Source organism: Oculina patagonica, chromosome 1, assembly GCF_052425735.1.
Source record: "Oculina patagonica isolate OP01 chromosome 1, crgOcupat, whole genome shotgun sequence".
NCBI classification, from domain to species: Eukaryota; Metazoa; Cnidaria; class Anthozoa; order Scleractinia; family Oculinidae; genus Oculina; species Oculina patagonica.
The window spans coordinates 20,287,376-20,307,400 of record NC_135758.1 but is presented as its reverse complement, the minus strand read 5'-3'; the positions used below and the strand labels follow the sequence as shown (position 1 = coordinate 20,307,400).

At 38.2% G+C, this 20,025-nt stretch overlaps 2 protein-coding genes across 2 annotated transcripts in view; one reads left to right on the top strand and one right to left on the bottom strand.

Moving 5' to 3' along the window:
- Positions 1-4,522, bottom strand: part of LOC144661439 (uncharacterized) — a 38,203-nt gene extending 33,681 nt beyond the window's left edge. The window contains exon 1 of the mRNA XM_078522209.1: positions 4,150-4,522. Within this exon, the coding sequence (XP_078378335.1) occupies positions 4,150-4,498 (349 nt within the window). The 5' untranslated portion in view covers positions 4,499-4,522. The remainder of the gene's footprint in view (positions 1-4,149) is intronic.
- Positions 4,523-6,323: 1,801 nt separating this feature from the next.
- LOC144645438 (uncharacterized) overlaps positions 6,324-20,025 on the top strand; it is a 52,212-nt gene continuing 38,510 nt past the window's right edge. Inside the window, exons 1-2 of the mRNA XM_078505020.1 lie at positions 6,324-6,527; positions 12,538-12,787. Coding sequence (XP_078361146.1) covers positions 6,324-6,527; positions 12,538-12,787 — 454 coding nt within the window. The remainder of the gene's footprint in view (positions 6,528-12,537; positions 12,788-20,025) is intronic.

The following is a 20,025-nucleotide window of genomic DNA, read 5'->3' as shown; positions in this document are numbered from 1 at the left end:
TCGTTACGATCATGCAAGTTCTCCTACCACAGGCATCCCAAGCTTACGATTAGGGAAAGCAAAGAATTTGCGCTTTATAAGACGTTGTTTGGGGAATAAAATATCGTTAATTTAGAATGCTAAATACTGTGAAATACCTACATTTCTTACGAAGATGAATAAAATAAACTCACCGCTTGTGTGTCCGTTGTGTTTTTCGGCTATTTGTGCCGTTGGGAATTACAGTAGTAGCTCAAAAAGTCCAAAATGGCACAAATAGCCAAAAAAAAAACACAACGGACACACAAGTGGTGAGTTTATTTTATTCACCTACATTCGAAATGTAGTTATTTATATGTAGTTATGCTAAAATGAATAGTAACGCTATTTTGAATGTTCTTTGTCAGCATATTCGATCGATGAATTTAATATACTTGCTTTGCCCAAAGAAAGCTTGGCTTCAGGCACAAATTTTACCTACCATTTATCGTGATGCAGTATATTTTGTAGAACTGATGCAAATACTTGAGTAGAGCACTCGTTTAAACAGTTTAAACTCTGAAAACTCAACCATGAAGAGCTTTCATAAGACTGAGCCGCCATTTTAGTTGAGGAGCCGTGAGACCCGGCTGTGAAAAAGGCTTGGGACTAGTGAGAAAGACGAGAAATCTGTAAATGGAACACGAATTTCCATTGGGCAGTGGAACGAACCGAAAAGTCGTGTTCCATTAACATCCCACGCGGAATTTCCGGAAATTTTTTGTAAATGGTAAACACGCGCAGTCTTTCTTAAAACACCCACTCAAATTCGCGTCAAAAAATAATTTGGCCTGAAGCTTTGGCAACTGAAAGACTTTACCGAGGCTAAAACTAAAACAGATTTGGTTTGATTGAAAATAATTTCTGGCCGCGTTTTTGCCCTTTCGGGCCCGCCGCAACGTCTGAAAAATTAGAAAAATAGGCATTTTTCGAGCCGCTTTTAAATATCTCATTCGCATCGAACACCAACAATTTTTATATCAATTTGCTCATAAACATTTCTAGTTTTCTAAGAAGGTAGCAACTTTTCCCTCGATTTATCTAGAAATGCGAAATCAAGGATATAATGACCACTAACTGTTTGGCATCGAACGAAGGTTGAAAAATGGCCTTGATTTAGAAGCGAATATTTCAATTTCGGGACCTAGCTATTAGGTCTACTCTACACAGCCGAAAAGTGTAGTCCTTAATCTGCTAAAATATTGAAAATCAAATGTACGTTTTCAGTAAAGCAAGTATTGTACATTTCCGCTTGTGTTGTCGTCATATTAAAATACTCGCACATGTGCTGATACAAACGGTCATAACTTTTGAAATACTGAAAACGTACATGTGATTTTGTTTCAAGATGGTGTACACGTCTTAGAGCAAGACGTGGTCATCTTACCTAAGATTTTGTCCCTCTTACTTGACTATACCTAAGACGCTCTTGACTTAATTTGAGAAAGAGAATATTATTTTAAGATGATTCTTAAGGTAGCCCGCGGGTATTTATGAGGCTGAAAGTTCCCTTTTTTAAGCGCGTTTTAAAACGGGAAAACGTGAAGCGATTGCTTAGATTTTTGAGAATCTGAAAGAAAAATCCTTAAATAATATAAAATGATAAAATTTATAGCGATCAAACGCGATTTGTTTAAGTTATGAGCGATTTTCGGAAGCCTTCGTTTTTAATAAAATGCGATTATTTTATTAAAAGGCCACGGTGATTTTTTTTGTAATTACCCCAAAACGCTGCCAAACAGTTGAAGTTTACTCACAACAACTTACAGGAAAATCCACTCCGTAGATTTCCTGAACGAGCGACATCTTTATTTTGCCTTTAAAAACTGTTGTGTTATGCGTCTGACTTGACCATCGCATAAATGTGATACTTATACTAACCCAGTACCAGCCAGTTTTGAGGCTGATGTCACCTTAATCTTGTGTGTCAGAAGTTAAAAAGATCGCGTGTATACATCAAATGTTAACGGTCAATAAAGATGGATGGTTTTCAGCCGAATTTTTGGAAATATCAAACAAATGTAGCCTGCGAATACAGCCGCCTCTCATTCGCGTCCCGCAACGTTTTGCTCTTCGTTGGGGGACGCGAATGAGAGGAGGCTGTATTCGCAGGCTAAAACAAATGACGTTAGTTCAAATTGCGAAAAATTTGTCGATTTGTTTTGCATTTTTTTAAAGCTGCAGCTAGAACAGGATATTGCAAAGGTTTGTGCCGAGTTTCAGCGTGTTCCTTTCATACGGTTTGAAGAATTTCGGTAAGAAAGTCAGGTACATTTGCTTTCTAAGTTCTAGTCGCTTTGTAAACCCCGCATTTTGAATGAAATTATACTGCTGTTTTCGAAGAGAGGTGTTACTTTAAAATTCCGCATGATCTTCTGCTACTTGGAAATAACACAACCTGAAATAGTTACTACTAATATGACAATTACCGTTCCTGCACATGTATTCCCTGACGGCAGAAGATCGTGCGGAATTTGGAAGTAACACCTCTCTTCAAACAACAACAGAATAATTTCATTCGAAATGCGAGGTTTTACAAAGCGATTAGAACTTGGAAAGCAAATGTTCCTGACTTTGGGACCAAAATTCTTCAAACCGTATGAACGAAATACGCTGAAACTCGGCACAAACCTTTGCAATATCCTGTTCTAGCTGCAGCTTTAAAAAATGCAAAACAAATCGACAAGTTTCGCAATTTGAAATAACGTTATTTGTTTGATATTTTCAAAAATTCGGCTGAAGACCATCCAACTTTATTGAATGCTAACATTTGATGTATATACACGATCTTTTTAACTTTTACACACAAGATTAAGGTGACATCAGCCTCAAAACTGGCTGGTACTGGGTTATTATAAGTATCAAATTTATGCGGCGGTCAAGACAAACACATAACACAACAGTTTTTAAAGGCAAAATAAAGATGTCGCTCGTTCAGGAAATCTACGGAGTGGATTTTCCTGTAAGTTGTTGTGAGTAAACTTCAACTGTTTGGCAGCGTTTTGGGGTAATTACAAAAAAATTCACCGTGGCATTTTAAAAATAATCGCATTTTATTAAAAACGAAGGCTTCCGAAAATGCTCATAACTTAAACAAATCGCGTTTGATCGCCATAAAATTTATCATTCTATATAATTTAAGTATTATTCTTTCAGATTCTCAAAAATCTAAGCAATCGCTTGACGTTTTCCCGTTATAAAACGCGCTCAAAAAAGGGAACTGTCACCCTCATAAATACCCGCGGGCCACCTTAAACTTAAAATTATTTTTAAGATCTTTGGAACTTTTTAAGTTGGTAGCATCTTATTTAAGACGTACAGCTTCTTACAATCAGCAACGATACGATTAAGCTTCTATTTTGCCACCGAGAAGACACTGGAGACAAGGTTGGCAAAAAGACCATTGCGTTTCAACAGTTTCATGACTTACGCACGAACCTTCAAGCTACGAACGTGAAATGTAGCTACACGTATATAAACTTAATAAATATGCGTTGACTTCGACTCGAAACTAGAAAAATGATACCCTAAAGGTTTCTTCGATTGTATTTTAACAACTGTGAGCAGTGACCTTTTTCAGTAGCAACGAAACTCATGGAAACTGGACGGCTAAAGATGGCTAACTGTGAGGACGGTGAGCAACAAATGAATATCACTGTGAAGAAATTTGGGCAGTAAGAAATTGTCTGGAGTTAAATTAGATGACTGCATGAATTGAAGCTGATGCGTTGAATTCAATGAATTCATTGACTCTGTAACACAACGTTGGATCCGCCATATCCTTGTTTGTATGTTTTTTAATCACTGAATTAAAATTAAGTGTTCTTGCTTTACATTTGTAGTGTTTTCATTTCTCTTGGGCTGTAAAATAAGGTAAACTTCAATTCAAATATATTCTCTGAACGCGCTCGCAAATACAAGTGACGGCCATATTTTTAAAAAATAACACTAGTGTTTTACTGACGATTTCATCGCGATGTGAATATAAATGAGTGGAAACAGTATAATAGATATTTTTAATTTCAGTTCTTTTGTGGTCATGTAACTTCGTGCGGAAGGAGTCCGTTTGCATTACAACAGAATCAGAAGTTTTAAAGTTCGTGAATGTTCGGTCAAATTATTTTAACTTACCTTGATCGCAGCAAGTTCCGGTGTATCCCGTTCTGCAACTACACCCGCCGCTCGACTCTGGCGTACCATGATTGCAACCACCTCCGTTACATGATTGTGATTCATAGAGATAATAAGGACAACTTCCACCACAACTCTGGGCAGTCTCTATTGATCTCGTTCTGGACATAGTACCACCGCCGCAAGTATAAGAACACGTGCTCCAGCTTGACCATAAGCTGACTGTGCAATCGGAGGGCGAACAGACGGGTGGTGGAGGAGGAGACCGACGTCGTCGTCGTCTACCCCACCAGCAACTTGTTTCAGTAAAAAGCATGGCAATACAAAACAAGAAAAAAATTGTCCTCATTTCTTTGGTCTTACTGACACACCTTTCCTTGTTATAAAGAATCAGTATGTTTTGTACTCTCTGGTAAGAAACTGGACGCCTTGCGACTAAGAAGCGGTGCCACAGTTCGCAGAAGCGGTCAGGCCAACAGAAACAAAGACGCCTTATAATTTGGGTTTCTCGTAAATGAATTGAAATGAGGCTTCAGCGCAAAATATACCAGTGACATGGAACAAGTAAGGCGGAACACGACAACAATGAGACAAACGGAAGTAGAACAATGGATTGTTATCCAAGCCAAGGGTGGCCTTACGCTCACACACACACGCTCAAGGGTTGGTATCGGAAAAACAGGAAGACATTTCTTAGTAAGAAATCATTTGTATCTTCTTTCTTACAGTGACTGTCTGTTTGTTTTCTCGATGTTACTGAAAAATGCAGTCGGTTTGCTATTTGACATTTATTTAAGGAGTGGGTAGGCCGTCAAGCATAAAAAGGAAATTAATAGGTATAACCCTTGACAAGCAAGTTCTGGATGCTGAAGATGCCGATGACACTTTTTTATTGGAAGTACATTGTGTTTTTTTTTAATCTCTAATAACTGCGGTAATAAAAGCTAAAAGCTAGATTCTTCCACCTATATCATAGAAGTAGACTTCGGCAGATAAAAGGAAAACTTACGGAACCAAGACGCCCCAATGTCATCGTAAAAGCAGTAAATCACAATAGCTTCTAAATATAGCTTTTTAACTTACGCAAACAACAGAATAATAACGGAACCAAGATGACCCCATGACATCGTAGAAGAAGTAGCTTTTTAACTTCCGCAAACAGGCGGAATAATAACGGAACCAAGATGACCCTATGACATCGTATGAGCATTAGATCACAATGTAGCTTATGAATACAGCTTTCGAACTTCCGCAAATAGACAAAAGAATTACAGAACCAAGACGACCACATGAAGCTACATTCAAGTTAACAATAATAGCTTAAAATTTAATAAATTAAAAGCTATAACTTGAAAACAACAAACGAACAAACAGTAGAACGTCCTCAGAAAATGTTCCATATGAAGTCTCGAAAGTAAACATTGTCATTTTTTTACAAGATTGTTAACTTTGCAATGGCAAAGCGAAAGAAGAAAAACAAAATTACAGTGCGAATGAAAATATTTCTAGAATATTCAAAGTACTTCAATCAATCGACGTTGAAACAAAAGTTTCAGCAGTCACGAAACAACACGTTCCTTCCTGTGGTTTCTTGAGGTTTCAAAACAAAAACGTGTATTTTTGGCGTTTATGGTTTGTTGAGCCGCACAAAAAGATAAACTATATTAGGGCTTCTTTTTTTGTCTATTAATGAATCTAAAGTAGTTAATTAATTAGTTCGTTCCTCTGTTCCTTTTTTTGCTAATAACACTCATTTAATGTACAAACACATGTCAAGAAGACGTCTTGTCCATTTGCTCATTTTGATATTTACAAATTGCAGTACCTTGCGATCAATCGTGGCAGTTGCAAGGTAAAATCCGTGACTGCTTCCTTGTAAACTATTCTTTAAACAGTTAAATTGAAAGCTGAAACCTTTGACACCGTACAAGCACAAGATTGAAAACAACAAACAATTGAAACGTGACGTGAATGCATCGAACCCATGGCACCGTAGAAACAGAAGAAACCGAATTCAATTCAATTAAATTTTTAGCTTAAATAATCAACTTTTTATTGTTTGCATGCAAAGCAGTGCCCTGAAGGGTAATAAAGTCTTTTTATATTACGTTCATTCGCTAGAACGCATGCTAAACAGAAAGTAAAGAAGCTTTACAAGGAAGCATGCAGTAGTCATGGATTGGCACTGCTGGATTTTACTGTTATTGCAAGCTTCAGCTGTAGCTTTCTGCAAAAATGCTGCAGCATTTAGCGAGTTAAAGGAAAAGCGACTTTCCTTTGTCCAACACTCCAAATGTACTTATTCTTATGAGGTAGCAGTTCATACTGCACGAGGTTCCAAATCTACGGAGAGTGACGGTTTTCAAGTTCATGCTCTGGTAAGTGTAACACTGTAAACGTACGTCTGCTAAACTGAAAGATGCACGACATAATCCAATAGATTTCATTTTGCAAATGAAATCTAATCAACCAACTGATCACAGCTACTAGCTGCTACTGGGGCCTTAATCTATTTGGGTGTGGTTTTCAAAGCATTTACTTCAGTGTGGGAATGTTTTGCTTTCTACCTAATTATTCATTTATTTAAACACGTTGATTACTATGCTTGCATCTAACCAGAACTTTTCGTAAATCCGCGTTAATTTTATTAGGCGTAAATTTTGTTCACGTTGTTAAAATGCTTCGTTATATTCCTATAATAAGGTATTTAGGATCTGTGTATTCTAATAATTCGACGTTTCAGACTGTAAGTTCCAAGCTCGAATTCGAATTGTTAATTCTTCATTTATATTAAGTGGTTAGTTTTCTATATTTTTGTCATTATAACCAGGTGAAATTAGGATTTGATCCGTTTTCGAGAACTTTAAATGTATTCCTTCTGGATGTATATCGAATACGAGCGGTGCGTTACGCCAGGTACAGATACTAGAATGGGTGCTTCCTTTAAACAGGAAAGAGCTTTAGCCACATCAATTTCTAGAGGACTTGGAACTAGACCTCGGGTTAGTTCTGTAGGCCGTGATAACGATATTTGGCTTGAATTTTACTGTGGCTAAAGAAATCCAAGAAATCACTTCAGACCCCGGCTTACATGAGTAGAAAGTGTTTTCTTTATTGCCGTTGATTTAAGGCAGGGATCAGAATTCCGTTTCTCCTTTCTGTGATTTGTTCAGTTCGTGGCGTGGGGTTTTCGTCGCAAATTGACATTAAACCACTGCGAATCGTGTCACTTCGTCAGTTATATTTTAACTATTAACCGCGAATTCCCGAAATAGCGCGAAATACCGCGAAATACCCTTTCTTAGTACTCTTGATACAATGCATGGCTTTAGAGAGCTTCAGATCACCTCTCGCGCTCGTACTCTTCTGACTTTTAAGTTTGTTTTCATTATTTTGATGAAATTGTAGACTTCATGACTCCATAAGAGCACGGTAGATATTGGCTGCAGTCAAATCTAGGCTACTGCTATAGTTAAGACGGGGATAACTATAGGTAGTAATTTTTGAAATGTGACCGCTTCTCTGTTTGCTCAAACTGTAGTTAGAAAATTTACGCCTCGGTGATCCAAAACAATACAGACAAACTAAGGTGGGTTAGTCTTTAGTTACGAATGAACAACCAATCAGAATGTGACATTTCTTTTCGCACGTGCGAGATGAACAAATATAAATATGCAAAATATAAATAAAGCGTGAAGAGAGGGGTAAAGGAAAAACGACAAACAAAAAATTTACGTAAAGCGATATAAAATGTAAAACTTTCGGCGGATATAACCATTGTAAGCGCCAATAAAGTTTGAATTCTTCGGCGTCCACCTTATACTTCTTAATTTTCTACGATGGTTTGAAAGAAAGAAATAAGAAGGATACCAGCTTTCGCCTGTCAACCATGTTTACATTTAACGGATCACACGAACCTTTTTTAATTCTAATGTTTTACTATCAGAGAGCAGGTCACACTCTGATATGACTGATATGTTCCAGTTTGCGTGTATAAATTTTAACGGATGGTCAACTGCTTGCTTGATGTTTTAACCTTGCATAATGTTATGTTTTCTTTTACTTTATTTCACTGTTTTTCTTTCTTTCTTTTTTTGAACTCCCGTTCGCGTTCAACAAGCAATATTTCTGCCCAGCGGTTTCTTTGTTTTTCGTTCCCAGACTTCTTTAGCTTAAAATGTCAGGAAAATTCTGCAGCCATTTACATGTATTAAAACTGCAGTAGGTGCTGCTCTGCTCTGTGCAAAGCTGTTGATGAAATACTGGCATTTGGACGATAATTTGATCGATCGATAAGTTGATCCCGATCGACCATGAGCTCGGTTTGTTGTATCAAATAGCATCTTAATCATTTTTTATGAACTAGACATAGTGACTTGCCTGTCCATCTGGCCATTTTATTAGCAAACATAGTTAACAATGGGAACTTATTTTGGATACCTTCAATTAGAAGAACACTCTATTAATACCTAGTAATGTAAGTTTAACTGACTTTGTGTAAAAAAGCTAGAAAAACGATAGGACAGCAATGGTCATGTTCCATTGCATGACGTCATGTGTTACATCAATTTTCATCTGTTTTGTAATTTTCATACATTTTTATTATTTGGGGTCTTCCTTTACAGTGAGACTACTCGAACCAGGACACCTAGAAGAAATTTGACCAATCAAATCATTAATTGAGAACATAGGATCGTGACTCAAGTTTTTTACAAGTAAAATTAACAGTGATGATACTTTGCCACTATGGATGGTGGATCTGATTGGTGGTGCTAATAATATGCAAACAAAGGTAATTGCTGGTTTTTACTGTCACGCAATCAAAATATAAATTCGAAACCATTCAACGACAGAAGCTATGAATTTCAAATATTATAGACGATAATGGATAAACAATGTCTCCAGGTTTCAGGTCTGTGCGGTGTACTGTTCGCGAGTTATTTGCCGAACCTTTCCACGCAAATTTCTAAAGCTTAGTATGGAGATGCCATAACTGTGTCCTTCCGAGGGACACAAATATGGCCGCCGTGATGTCAGAGAAACCATCTGGAACTCAATTCTGTTTACAACAGCGGCAATCTTACTTTGGCTCATGAGCTAGTACAGTTTCACATAAACACCACTTATTATATCTGAAATTTTCAATCTGCTGAAAATGGAAAGGAAAGGCCTTTTTTCAAACAAAACAGCTTTGTCATGGCACTCAGCTTGATGTCATATACGACGGAGAACTCAAATATTCAAAATGCTCTGTTTAAAAAACGAATGACACTGACTGACTTATTCCTTTAGGCTCCTGGTGGAGCAAAGGGCGTCAACAATGCTTCGCCATCGAACTCTATTTGCTGCCGCCTTCTCTGCTGCATTCCAGCTGATGTTAGCTTTCTTTAACTCCTCCTCAGTTGATCTTCTCCAGGTCCATGAATGACACTATCGATCTGGAAATTTGCAAAAAGATATATTTTTAGCTTATCCTATGTCTAATGACAACAAAAATTTAGTAGGCCTAATGAATTTTGATTTCAGAATTTTATGACGTAACATGAAAACAAAGAATGGCTATAAACGTTTTTGCAGAGCTGTTGTCTCAATGCTTTAATGTCATTGGTCTGTTTATGAAAAAGATAGCCATCCATCGTTCTCAATTAATGTTTTGATTGGTCAACTTTCTTCGAAGTGACCCAGTTTGAGCAGCCATGCATACTGTAACAATTTTTTTCATTCAAGTTGCGTAGGTTTTATTGATTTGGGGGTTCCTTTCATAAGTTTGTTGATTTTTGTGTTTTGCTGCAGCCGCAATGGCTGCAAGCAAAACACATTGAGAGCTGAAGTTTGTGCCGTAAGGTGTAAGTGCCGTAAGGTGTAAGTGCCGTAACAGAGGAGAAATCTGAACTACCGATGTCAATCAAATCCATGAACAAACAAAATCGAAACCAATGAACCGTAGCGCTGATCGCATTCGAAGTTACGGGCCAAAGTATTCGAACGCAAACCACGTTGGACACGTTGGAAAACAGAAAACCGATTTAAAAGTATATCGCATTGGGAAAGAAAACAAACTGTGGCGCGACCACTCCAGTTTTATGAGAAAATTATTCTGCAGTTTTCATCATTTACGAAAAGAGCGAAGACTTGGAACCTCGCCGAAGGTCATAAATATTTTCTCCAAAGGACCGGTTAGTGCACAGTTTGTAAACTTTCACTTTGAAAATAAACTTACCCTCACCTTGTCTACACTGTCTACAGCATACTAGTACTGTATTAACTCTGAACTTCATATTTTAAAATAAAATGTATGAACGTGTAACTTGTCACGCAAAGACAGCTGGAAAGGAATATACCATGCTGGTAGGCTGCACCGCTAATTGTAGCTGTATTCGAGCTATATAAAAGACAGCTAGAAACGAATTAATACTAGTAACATCACAATGGGAAAGAAACTTATTCAGTGGTGCACACCGTCGAAAACAAAGAAATATTAAAGGAAGTTCTCATTCACCAGATTCACTGCATCAGATGCAACATTCGTCAGTTCGTGTTTAAATGCGTGGCGACCAGTTTGTTTACTAGTTATTAAAAAATAATACGGTCTTCATTTAATAAACAGTTCATCCTTAAATTTCAGCTTTTCTACAACTGACAGGTAGGTACTATAGTATAAGCCCCGCTAAAATAGCTGGAAAGGGAAAGTTTTTTGAAAAATGAATTTTTGACTGCCAGACGCGCTGGCGCCACATGTTTATTTTGTGAAGATTAATTAAACGCCGTGAAAAATAGAATTTGATGTCCAGCGAGCCACTGCATCTTCGGCTACGCAGTCCTCAGTGAATCCTCCAACTTCACAAATTTCTAAAACTTTAAGAAAACGAACTTTCGCAGAATCAAAAATTGGTCCTTATCGATCTTCCGATCTTGTTGTGAAGACACTGAAATTCGACGAGTGTTCATGCGTGAAGGGATGACTGACGAATGATAATAATTATTTGTAAACTTTCGCTTTCAAAATGACCTTTGCGTTACGTTCAACGCCGTCTTTCTGTTGTTGTACGCCGGTGCGCGTGCGATTATTTATAATTTCTGAATTTTGCATATTTAACTCAGGGTGACACAACAAGTTTGTTAAGAGTTAGTTGTTCCAGTGTTTAATTTGGGTGAAAGTGGTTAAAGAACCACTGTCTTGTCACTAATAAATATATCACATTGAGTTCTTATAAGGTCAATAGATTCTGTCTTTTTCGTTGTTGTTAAAACGCTACCATTGTGACAATGATTCCAAATACAACTAACGGTAACCAGTGAGATAACGCCACTAAAAGAATCACATTGAGTTCATTGAGATTTTTTTATAATGTTAAGAGTTACTGTTTTTTATCAAAGAGACAATCATGTCAGACATTACGTTAACTTACTAGTAATTAAATTATGTTTGCTGTCTTTGATTTCAACATAACATTGATCAGTAAAATTATCAGGATTGAATTAACACAAAGTGACTACAATATAGTGCAATTATTAACCTGCACACAAGTGACAGACAATAAAAGACGTTGGATTTCAATCTCGACTCACTTGTCTTTCATCAACATGTTCCCTAAGACTTTGCTCTAGCAGCAAAACACATGGACCCATTGGGGCCCTATTTTTATTAATTTTTGTTACATTAGTAAATTTCATCATGTTCATATAGCATACTTCTGAAGATTCACAGAACATTAAAATGGAAAATGACAAGTATCTTCATTTGACCTTATAGGGTGTAAGGTATTTGTGACAAAACTTAACATATTTTGATAGACTGAAAAAATCAGGGTTCTTCGACAGTTGTTGTTCAGCTTTGGTGGAACACACTTCAGTTCTATGTATGGATTTGCAGTGCAATAATCCCACTTTGGGATGTTGGGTTAGCACCAGAAAATCTTGTAATGTAAAACACAAGCCACCACATCATGCATGGGTCTCTAACTTGCACCTTTGATTTCCTTACACTACAGTAACTGTTGTTAAATGACATGATTGGTAAGATTTAATATATCATAAAAGAAGTACCCCTCCAAGCATACCGTATTTTCTCGATTAAACGCCGGGCCCTGAATAAACGCCTTGTCTCCAAGCTGTATTTGAAAATAAACCCCTTAAACAATTATTAAAGGTTTAATATGCTTTTAAAAGTAATGTCTTATTATATAGCTGTCAAATAATGAATAAAAATGAATAATGAATAAAAATCATTTCTTAGAAACATAGGGCCTGAAAAAACTCCTGGAATCAAATAAACGCCGGCCCTATCAGGCTAAGTTTGAAATAAACGCCAGGGGCGTTTAATCGAGAAAATACGGTATACACTAGTAGTTGAAATATTTAACATGTAATGTTTTCAAATATATATAGGTTGACATAACCTCTGTATCACGGGAGTACGATGGCAATTCACCTTCCCACCTTTACAAGTTAGATGTCCGGGAGCCCAGATTGAGACGTGTGCGTTATGGCCATGTTCTTACCAACTATCCTGTTATCCAAGAGTTTGAGGAGAAGCTTTCAAAGCCATTCTACTTCAGGCAGAAAGAACATGGTACTGTAGTAGAAGTTCTGTTCCCTAAGGACACTGAATCACCAGAAGTGGCTGCCTTTAAGAAAGGTATGTGTGAGATTGCGCACCACTAAATTATTATGAATGTTACATTTTTTTAGCCTGCAAGTAAAGTCGCCTCTTGGCGCTCCGACCCGCTTGCTACGCAGCAAGCAGGTCGGAGCGTGGAGAGGTGGCTGTATTCGCAGGCTACATTTTTTTATGCATTACTTTAACAAATGACATCATGTAACCCTTACAGTGGACAATCTGAAAAACAGTATAATTGTTATAATCTATTTTATACCAACAACCAGAAATTACTTAAACTCGTTAACTGATAAATTTTCTGTAATAGCTCTCACTGAAACATAGCTTAATGATGATGAAAGTGATAATTTTGAAATTCTAGGAAAATAAAAAAGGAGGAGGAATCTGTATTTTCACTAGGGATAATAGTAATAAAACGTAGGAAGGACTTGGTTCCTGAAGACAATACTAGTGAGACTGACTGTTTATTTATTGAAATAATCTAAAAATATAATTGGCACCATCTACGTGCCACCAAACAATAGATTTATTAATGAACTTCAAAATGACCTTAAAACTATTTTGACTTTACTAGATATGCTATATCATGGGTGACTTTAATATTGATCTGCTAAAATTAACCTGAGTATCAGGCCTTTCAACTTTATTTTTTAACCAATTTTTTTTATCAGGTTACATGCCACTTATTTATAAACCCACTCGTATAACTAAATCTATTGATACATTAACTGATAACATCTTTACAAACAATATTATTTGAGTAAAACAGAGCTTTTTGGTATTTTATTCAATGATATATCCGATTACAGGTGTACCTTCCTTTTTTCACTATAATTTACAGAGCATGAATTACAAAGGTATCAAAAATTACTTAAAGCTAATGACTTCTCAGCTTGAAAAATCATAAAAAAATCTCTAGAATCTTTCTCTAGTAAACTGCAAAGTTGCAATTGGCATTTCAACGCTATCAAAGAACTCATTACCCTTGGATTTCTTGAGGATTAAAGAAATCATCTAAAACGAAAAAAATCTTTACAAAAACTTTATAAAAAATCCAAGTGAAAAAAATGAACAAAAGTACAAACTTAAAATACCGCAATAAATTAAATCAACTGATAAGAAATAGAGCTATTGCAGTAATAAACTAGATCAGAGTAAAAACGACATAAAATCAACATGTAATACAATCAATGAATTACTTGTTAAAAAGAAATTTAATACCGATCTACCGAGATCTTTTTTAAATGATGACAATGGAGAAGACAGTGATCCAAAATTAATTGCAAATTTTTTCAATGATTTTTTTGTTAAATATGTTGGACCAATTCTTGCTAAGAAATTTAACTGCAATAATGATGAATTTTATAAATTTTAGGAAGTTATAATGACTCTATGTTTTTATATAATATGAGACAAATAAAGCATGTGAAGTCTAGTTGTGGCGTTGACGAAATTAATAGCAAATTAAACTGTTATTAAATATGTGGCCCAATATATATCAATGCCATTGTCGCATATTTTTAATTTAACATTTGAAACTGGCAAAATACCAGATGATTTAAAAATAGCATTAGTAACACCTGTATACAAATAAATCATCTGAAAAAAAATGTTTATTCAAATTACCAGTATATATAGACCAATTTCTGTCCTTTCGTGTTTTTCTAAAATCCTAGAAAAGCTAATGTATAAAAGATTATTATAATTGGTTATATTTGTAAAAATAAAATATTAACTGATTGCCAATATGGATTTCGTGATAACAGCTCAACCGACTACATATGCTGTAATAGAACTTGCTGATAACATAACAAACACCAGCAGGCAGTATTCTATTGTTGTATGCACATGCATGTTTTCGCGCTATTCGAGCATTATGTTGTATGTTGGCCATCTTGGTTGTATTAAAACCGCTGTTGAAGTTCTGTCGTTGTGACGTTCGTTTTGGTGGTCCATAATCCGCTTAACCAACACTTCCAACGAGCCGAAAGCCATCAGCCACCACGTGCACCTCAGCGAGATGCTACCCACAGCAGAAGCACCTTCACCGACCCCCAACCCAGCATCCACCACTCACTCACTTCCAGTGAAGCCACACAGTCTACCTCCCTTCTCGTCTTCTGTGTCCTTAGACCCTGACAAATTGCTGACAGATGAAACCCATCTCAAGTTTCAACAGCTCCTGCAGACATACGACAGAGTCTTCAATCCCAACATAACCGGTTACAAGGTGCTGCTGGCCCCATTCAAGCAACCGTGAATATAGGCCCTGTGCACCCTCCACAATGGAAAGGCCACATACCTCAGTACTCCCGCAACCAACTGGTAGAACTCCAAGCTAAGTTTGTCGAGCTGGAACAGGCCCAGGTCTTCCGTCACCCCAAGGATCTAGGCATAACCGTTGAGTATCTTTACCCGTCATACCTTGTAAAAAAACCTTCAGGTGGTCACCGACTCGTGACCACATTCGCCAATGTAGCATACTACACTAAACCACAGCCATCTCTAATGCCAGGTTTTTCGAAATAACCCTGCGCAATATCACACCATGGCGCTACATGATCCAAACTGATCTCACCCGAGCATTCTACCAGATCCCTCTCTCCCAGTCTTCTCTAAAGTACTGAAGTGTAGCCACCCCCTTTCGTGGAATTAGAGTATACACAAGATCAGCAATGGGGATGCCTGGCTCTGAGACCGCACTCAAGGAAATGATGTGTAATGTTCTGGGTGACTTAATTTAAGAAGGTTGTGTGGCTACGTTCGCAGACGACCTGTACTGTGGCGGCAACTCACCCAAAGCCCTCTTGATCAACTGGAGACGGGTACTGGAGGCGCTTGAACGTTGTAACCTCCATTTGTCCCCTACGAAGACTGTCATTTGTCCCAAGTCTACAACCATCCACGGCTGGATCTGGTCCAAAGGCAGTCTATCAGCCAGCCCTCGTCGTATCGCCGTCTTGCAATCATGCCCTCCTCCCCAAAGTGTGAAAGGCCTCCATTCCTTCATTGGAGCCTATAAAGTCCTCAGTCGCGTACTCCCAAACTGCCCCAACATAGTGGACCCCCTTGAGAGCACCCTCATGGGCCTCCAGTCTAGCGACAAGCTACATTGGAATGAGAACCTCACCTTTCGGTTCAAGTCTGCTCAGGAGTATACCTGTCCAAACACAAATCCATAGTCCTACCACGTCCTTCTGACACTCTTTGGATAGTAACTGATGGCTCAGTCACTAAGAGGGGCCTTGGTGCTACATTGTACGTTACCCGTGACAGTCATCTTTACCTTGATGGCTTCTACAGTGAAAAATTGCGGAAGCACCAATTCACCTGGCTCCCCTGCAAAGTTGAGGCATTATCCATTGCTGCTGCTGTCAAGCACCTCTCTCCATTCATCATCCAGTCGCAACAGCCTACGAAACTGACAGCAAACCATGTGTTCAAGCAATTAAAAAGGTATGCCGCGGCGAATTCTCAGCCAGCCCTCGAGTGACTTCCTTTCTCACACCTCCTTTCTGCACCTCTATTGCTAGTGATGGAGTCCTGATAGTCACTCTCCAAGCCATTCGTTCCTGTTTCCGAAGCAATTGTTGAGCCCCGTTCTGTACTGGATGGTCTTCTAACTGCCCTCCACATTAAACTAAACCATCCTTCCAGCCATCAGCTCCAAATGGTGTTTCAATGACAGTTCTTCGCCCTTGACATGACCGTCGCCATTTTCCATGTTACATATGCCTGCCACACGTGTGCTTCCCTTCAGTAATTTTCGAGCACCTTGGTATCCCAATCCTTTGATGACCCTCCCGAAGTGATAGGAATCTCCTTTGCTGCTAATGTAATCAAGCGCCACCGTCAGTTCATCCTTGTTCTCTGAGAATGCTCCACGTCCCTCACTGCATCTTGCTTGATACCTGACGAAAAGCATGATACTCTACGTGATGCCCTCACAAAACTAATCGCTGGTTTACACCCTCTTGATGGTCCTAGAGCCGTTATAAGTGGTGATCCTGCTCCTGGTTTTTCTTCCTGAACAACAATGACTTACTTGAACATTTTAACGTCTCAATCGATGTCGGCCATGTTAAGAATAAGAACCACAATCCTGTCGCCGAGAAGGCAGTGCACGACCTTGAAGAAGAGCTCCTCTGACAGGAACCAGGTGGGGGACCAGTAGGTGAAGTTGGCCTCGCTCTGGCTTAACCGCACGTCTTAACTTGGCCTTCGTTTCTCGGGCCTATCTTACCTCGAGTTATGGACCCAACGCAACCAATTCACCCATGAGCCGTTGCCGTTGTTGGATTACCAACTCATCCTCGATAGGCACAAACAACGTTCTGCTAATCACGCCTATAGCGAGAAGTCCAAGAACGTTCGCAGTTTCGTCACGAACACACCACCTCTACCTCTTCTCTGACAAGGACAAGTCACGCGCTCGTGTTCGCTATGTCGTTGTCTCCATCGACACCTCTTGGTGTTTTGGGAAGAAGCTGTGTGGCTCACAACTAAAAGCCACTTCTTACAAAGTCAAACTGTCCGAGTGCTATTCTGTACCCTCTTCCATCATTGTGTCCAGCCCCCAAGTCCTTCAGCCCCATCAGACATGGACGACAAGCCTCCAGTAACTCCTGCGGTGTCCCCAACCCGGGACATCCTGTGTTACCTCCCCCTGCACCTCCAGAACTCATCACCATTCCGTTTGACGAGGAGCAAGTCCCATCCATCACCAGTGATGACACACTACTTGATACCACCAGTAGCTCACCTACATGTACACCAGTCGCTGTACAAGAGGAGTCAAGCACAAGTGTTGCAGCCACAGATCAGCCGATGTTGTCCCCTCCCAACTTTCCTGATCTCCCCGATTCAAGACCTCAAAGGCAGCGCAGACCTCCTTCATACTTGCAGGACTATGTTAGACTCTAACCTGCGTGTGGTACCGTTAGATCCACAGTTCAGTTCTAAGTTTACACTTTCATAAGGTACTACTAGAGACTGAGACATTCACTTAGTCTTTCTTAATTAAAATGCAGTTTACTTGGTTTCGTTAATATTTTTATTGCCCATGTATTTCAAGTGCCTGCGCAGGGCTCAAAATAACGGCCGGTCAACGGACAATGTCCGGCCAAAATGACGATTAATAATAATGTCTGGACAAAATTTTGGTTCGGCGGTCATTTTGACCAGTCACGCACACGGCTTTCAAATAAATAACACGCACAAAAAAAAATATTCGCAGTATATTGCTTGAAATGTTACAGTAAAATCATGAAATATCATTGCAGCTTGCAGTCACAAATTTGTAGAATACAGATGAGACGGTCACGCTCTGTGTTTTGTTAGCGGTTTGCTTAAATAATTCAGGAAACATCCGCGCCTGTAAATACGCTAAACAGACAACAATGAACATGGCATAATTATATTAATCAACGTCTGCTATTAACACGCATATACAATTACAGTTTCAACTGTCAGGCGGGCCGAGAAAAATAGCACTCGTTAGTGGATTTAAAAAACTATATGCACTTTTAGAAAGTAGGAGTCTGTAGCGTGTTTTTCACCAGCAAGATCACGAGAAAATAATAAAATCATTAAATGCTTTGAATGTTAAGTCAGCAATGTCTCTTTAAATTGTGCCTATTTCGCAACTGAACAATGTCCCCATGTGTGCTGACAAGTTGAACACCTAAGACGTGGTGCTACTTAATTGTCAAAGAGAGTTCCTGTAAACGTTTGCTCGTACTGTACAAAAAAAAAAAGGTCTCCGCGTCCGGCGTCTACAGATTAAAACGATAACTCTTGATATCTTTTATTCTGACCATGGCATTCAAGTGTTTCTCACCAATTCTATCGAAGTCTTCTTTTGTAAGGCTACTTCTGCGGATATCTATGATTAAAAGTACTTTACCGTAAGTATATTTCAGCAGCTCAATTAGGCACCGCATAGAACATGCTTCTCTGTTGTAGGCGACGTTGAAAACTTGGAGAGATCTATGATTTTTGAAATGCGAAGTGATGTAGGCTTTCTCACTAATCTCTTGGCAGTCTTGAAGAAAGAGAACTTTTAAAAGAGGGCATCTTATAGGAAGCTCGATGAACAACGAGTCCGTAACTTTGCAGTGACTCAAATCCAAATAGTGCAAGCACCCAATCTTCAAAGTTTGAGTGAAGTCTGGAACGATTTCTTTCTTATAAAATGACACTTTTAGCGATCAAAACATTTAAGTTTAAGCCTTATACTCTTTACAGCAAGGCGCCCAACAGTGTGACCACTTTTAATTTATTCACATTCATTCGTGCAGATTTAATCCAATCAGAAGTCAACTGCAAGCTATCCACGGCTTTTGATTGGATTAAATCTGCACGAAAGAATGTGAATAAATTAAAAGTGGTCACACTTTTGGGCGCCTTGCTGTAACAATGAGTGCTTTAGCTTATGAGGCAAAATTTTTGGCAGAATAGGCTATTGCTTCAAAGTAAATACTCAATATTTTTTATTTTGAGCGCTGCTGCGGCATTAGTATTGTTGTATTCTGTCATTGTACTGTGACATTTGTTTCTGAAAAGCCATTGAAAACAAGGAAATCACTGTCGGGATATTTCTTGACTTTATTATTAAAGGCATTTGACACTGTAAATCATGATATTCTTCTAAAGAAACTTTATTTTTGTTGTATACATGGCAATTGTTGTGTATGGATAAAGGATTACCTTTCTTCAACAATACAATACAATACTTTATTTAAAGTGGGAAACACGCTTAGCTTAGAATAGCTAGTTTACAAATGTTCCACTAAAATAAGAGATAAAAGAAAATTAAAAGAGAAATCTAAAATGTTTAAATGCACTACGTAAAATATTATTGTGTCTACTATGTTAAAAATGCTACTGAAAAAAAAAAATAAAAATAAAATTTAAACAAAAAATACATCTACTCGGCTAAAATCAAATATAATCAGACAAGATCATCTGAACAAGCAATTATTAATTTCTGTCCCAAGGGGTACTCAAAAAAGGTTTGTATGGGAAGGCTCCACTCCTGGCTCTCACTCCATACCCTTTTATATACCATTTTGAAAGAAATTGTACTCCTTTCGTATACCTTTTACTGAAAAAAGGTGCCCCTTTAATATCTACCTGACATGGCACAGACTTAGAACATGATGTTTTCTTGTCATTTTCATGTAGCGTTTAATAAATTGAAATAATACAGCCATAAATTGCATCTGTTCGAAATATATTAATTAAAGGCCCTTTGA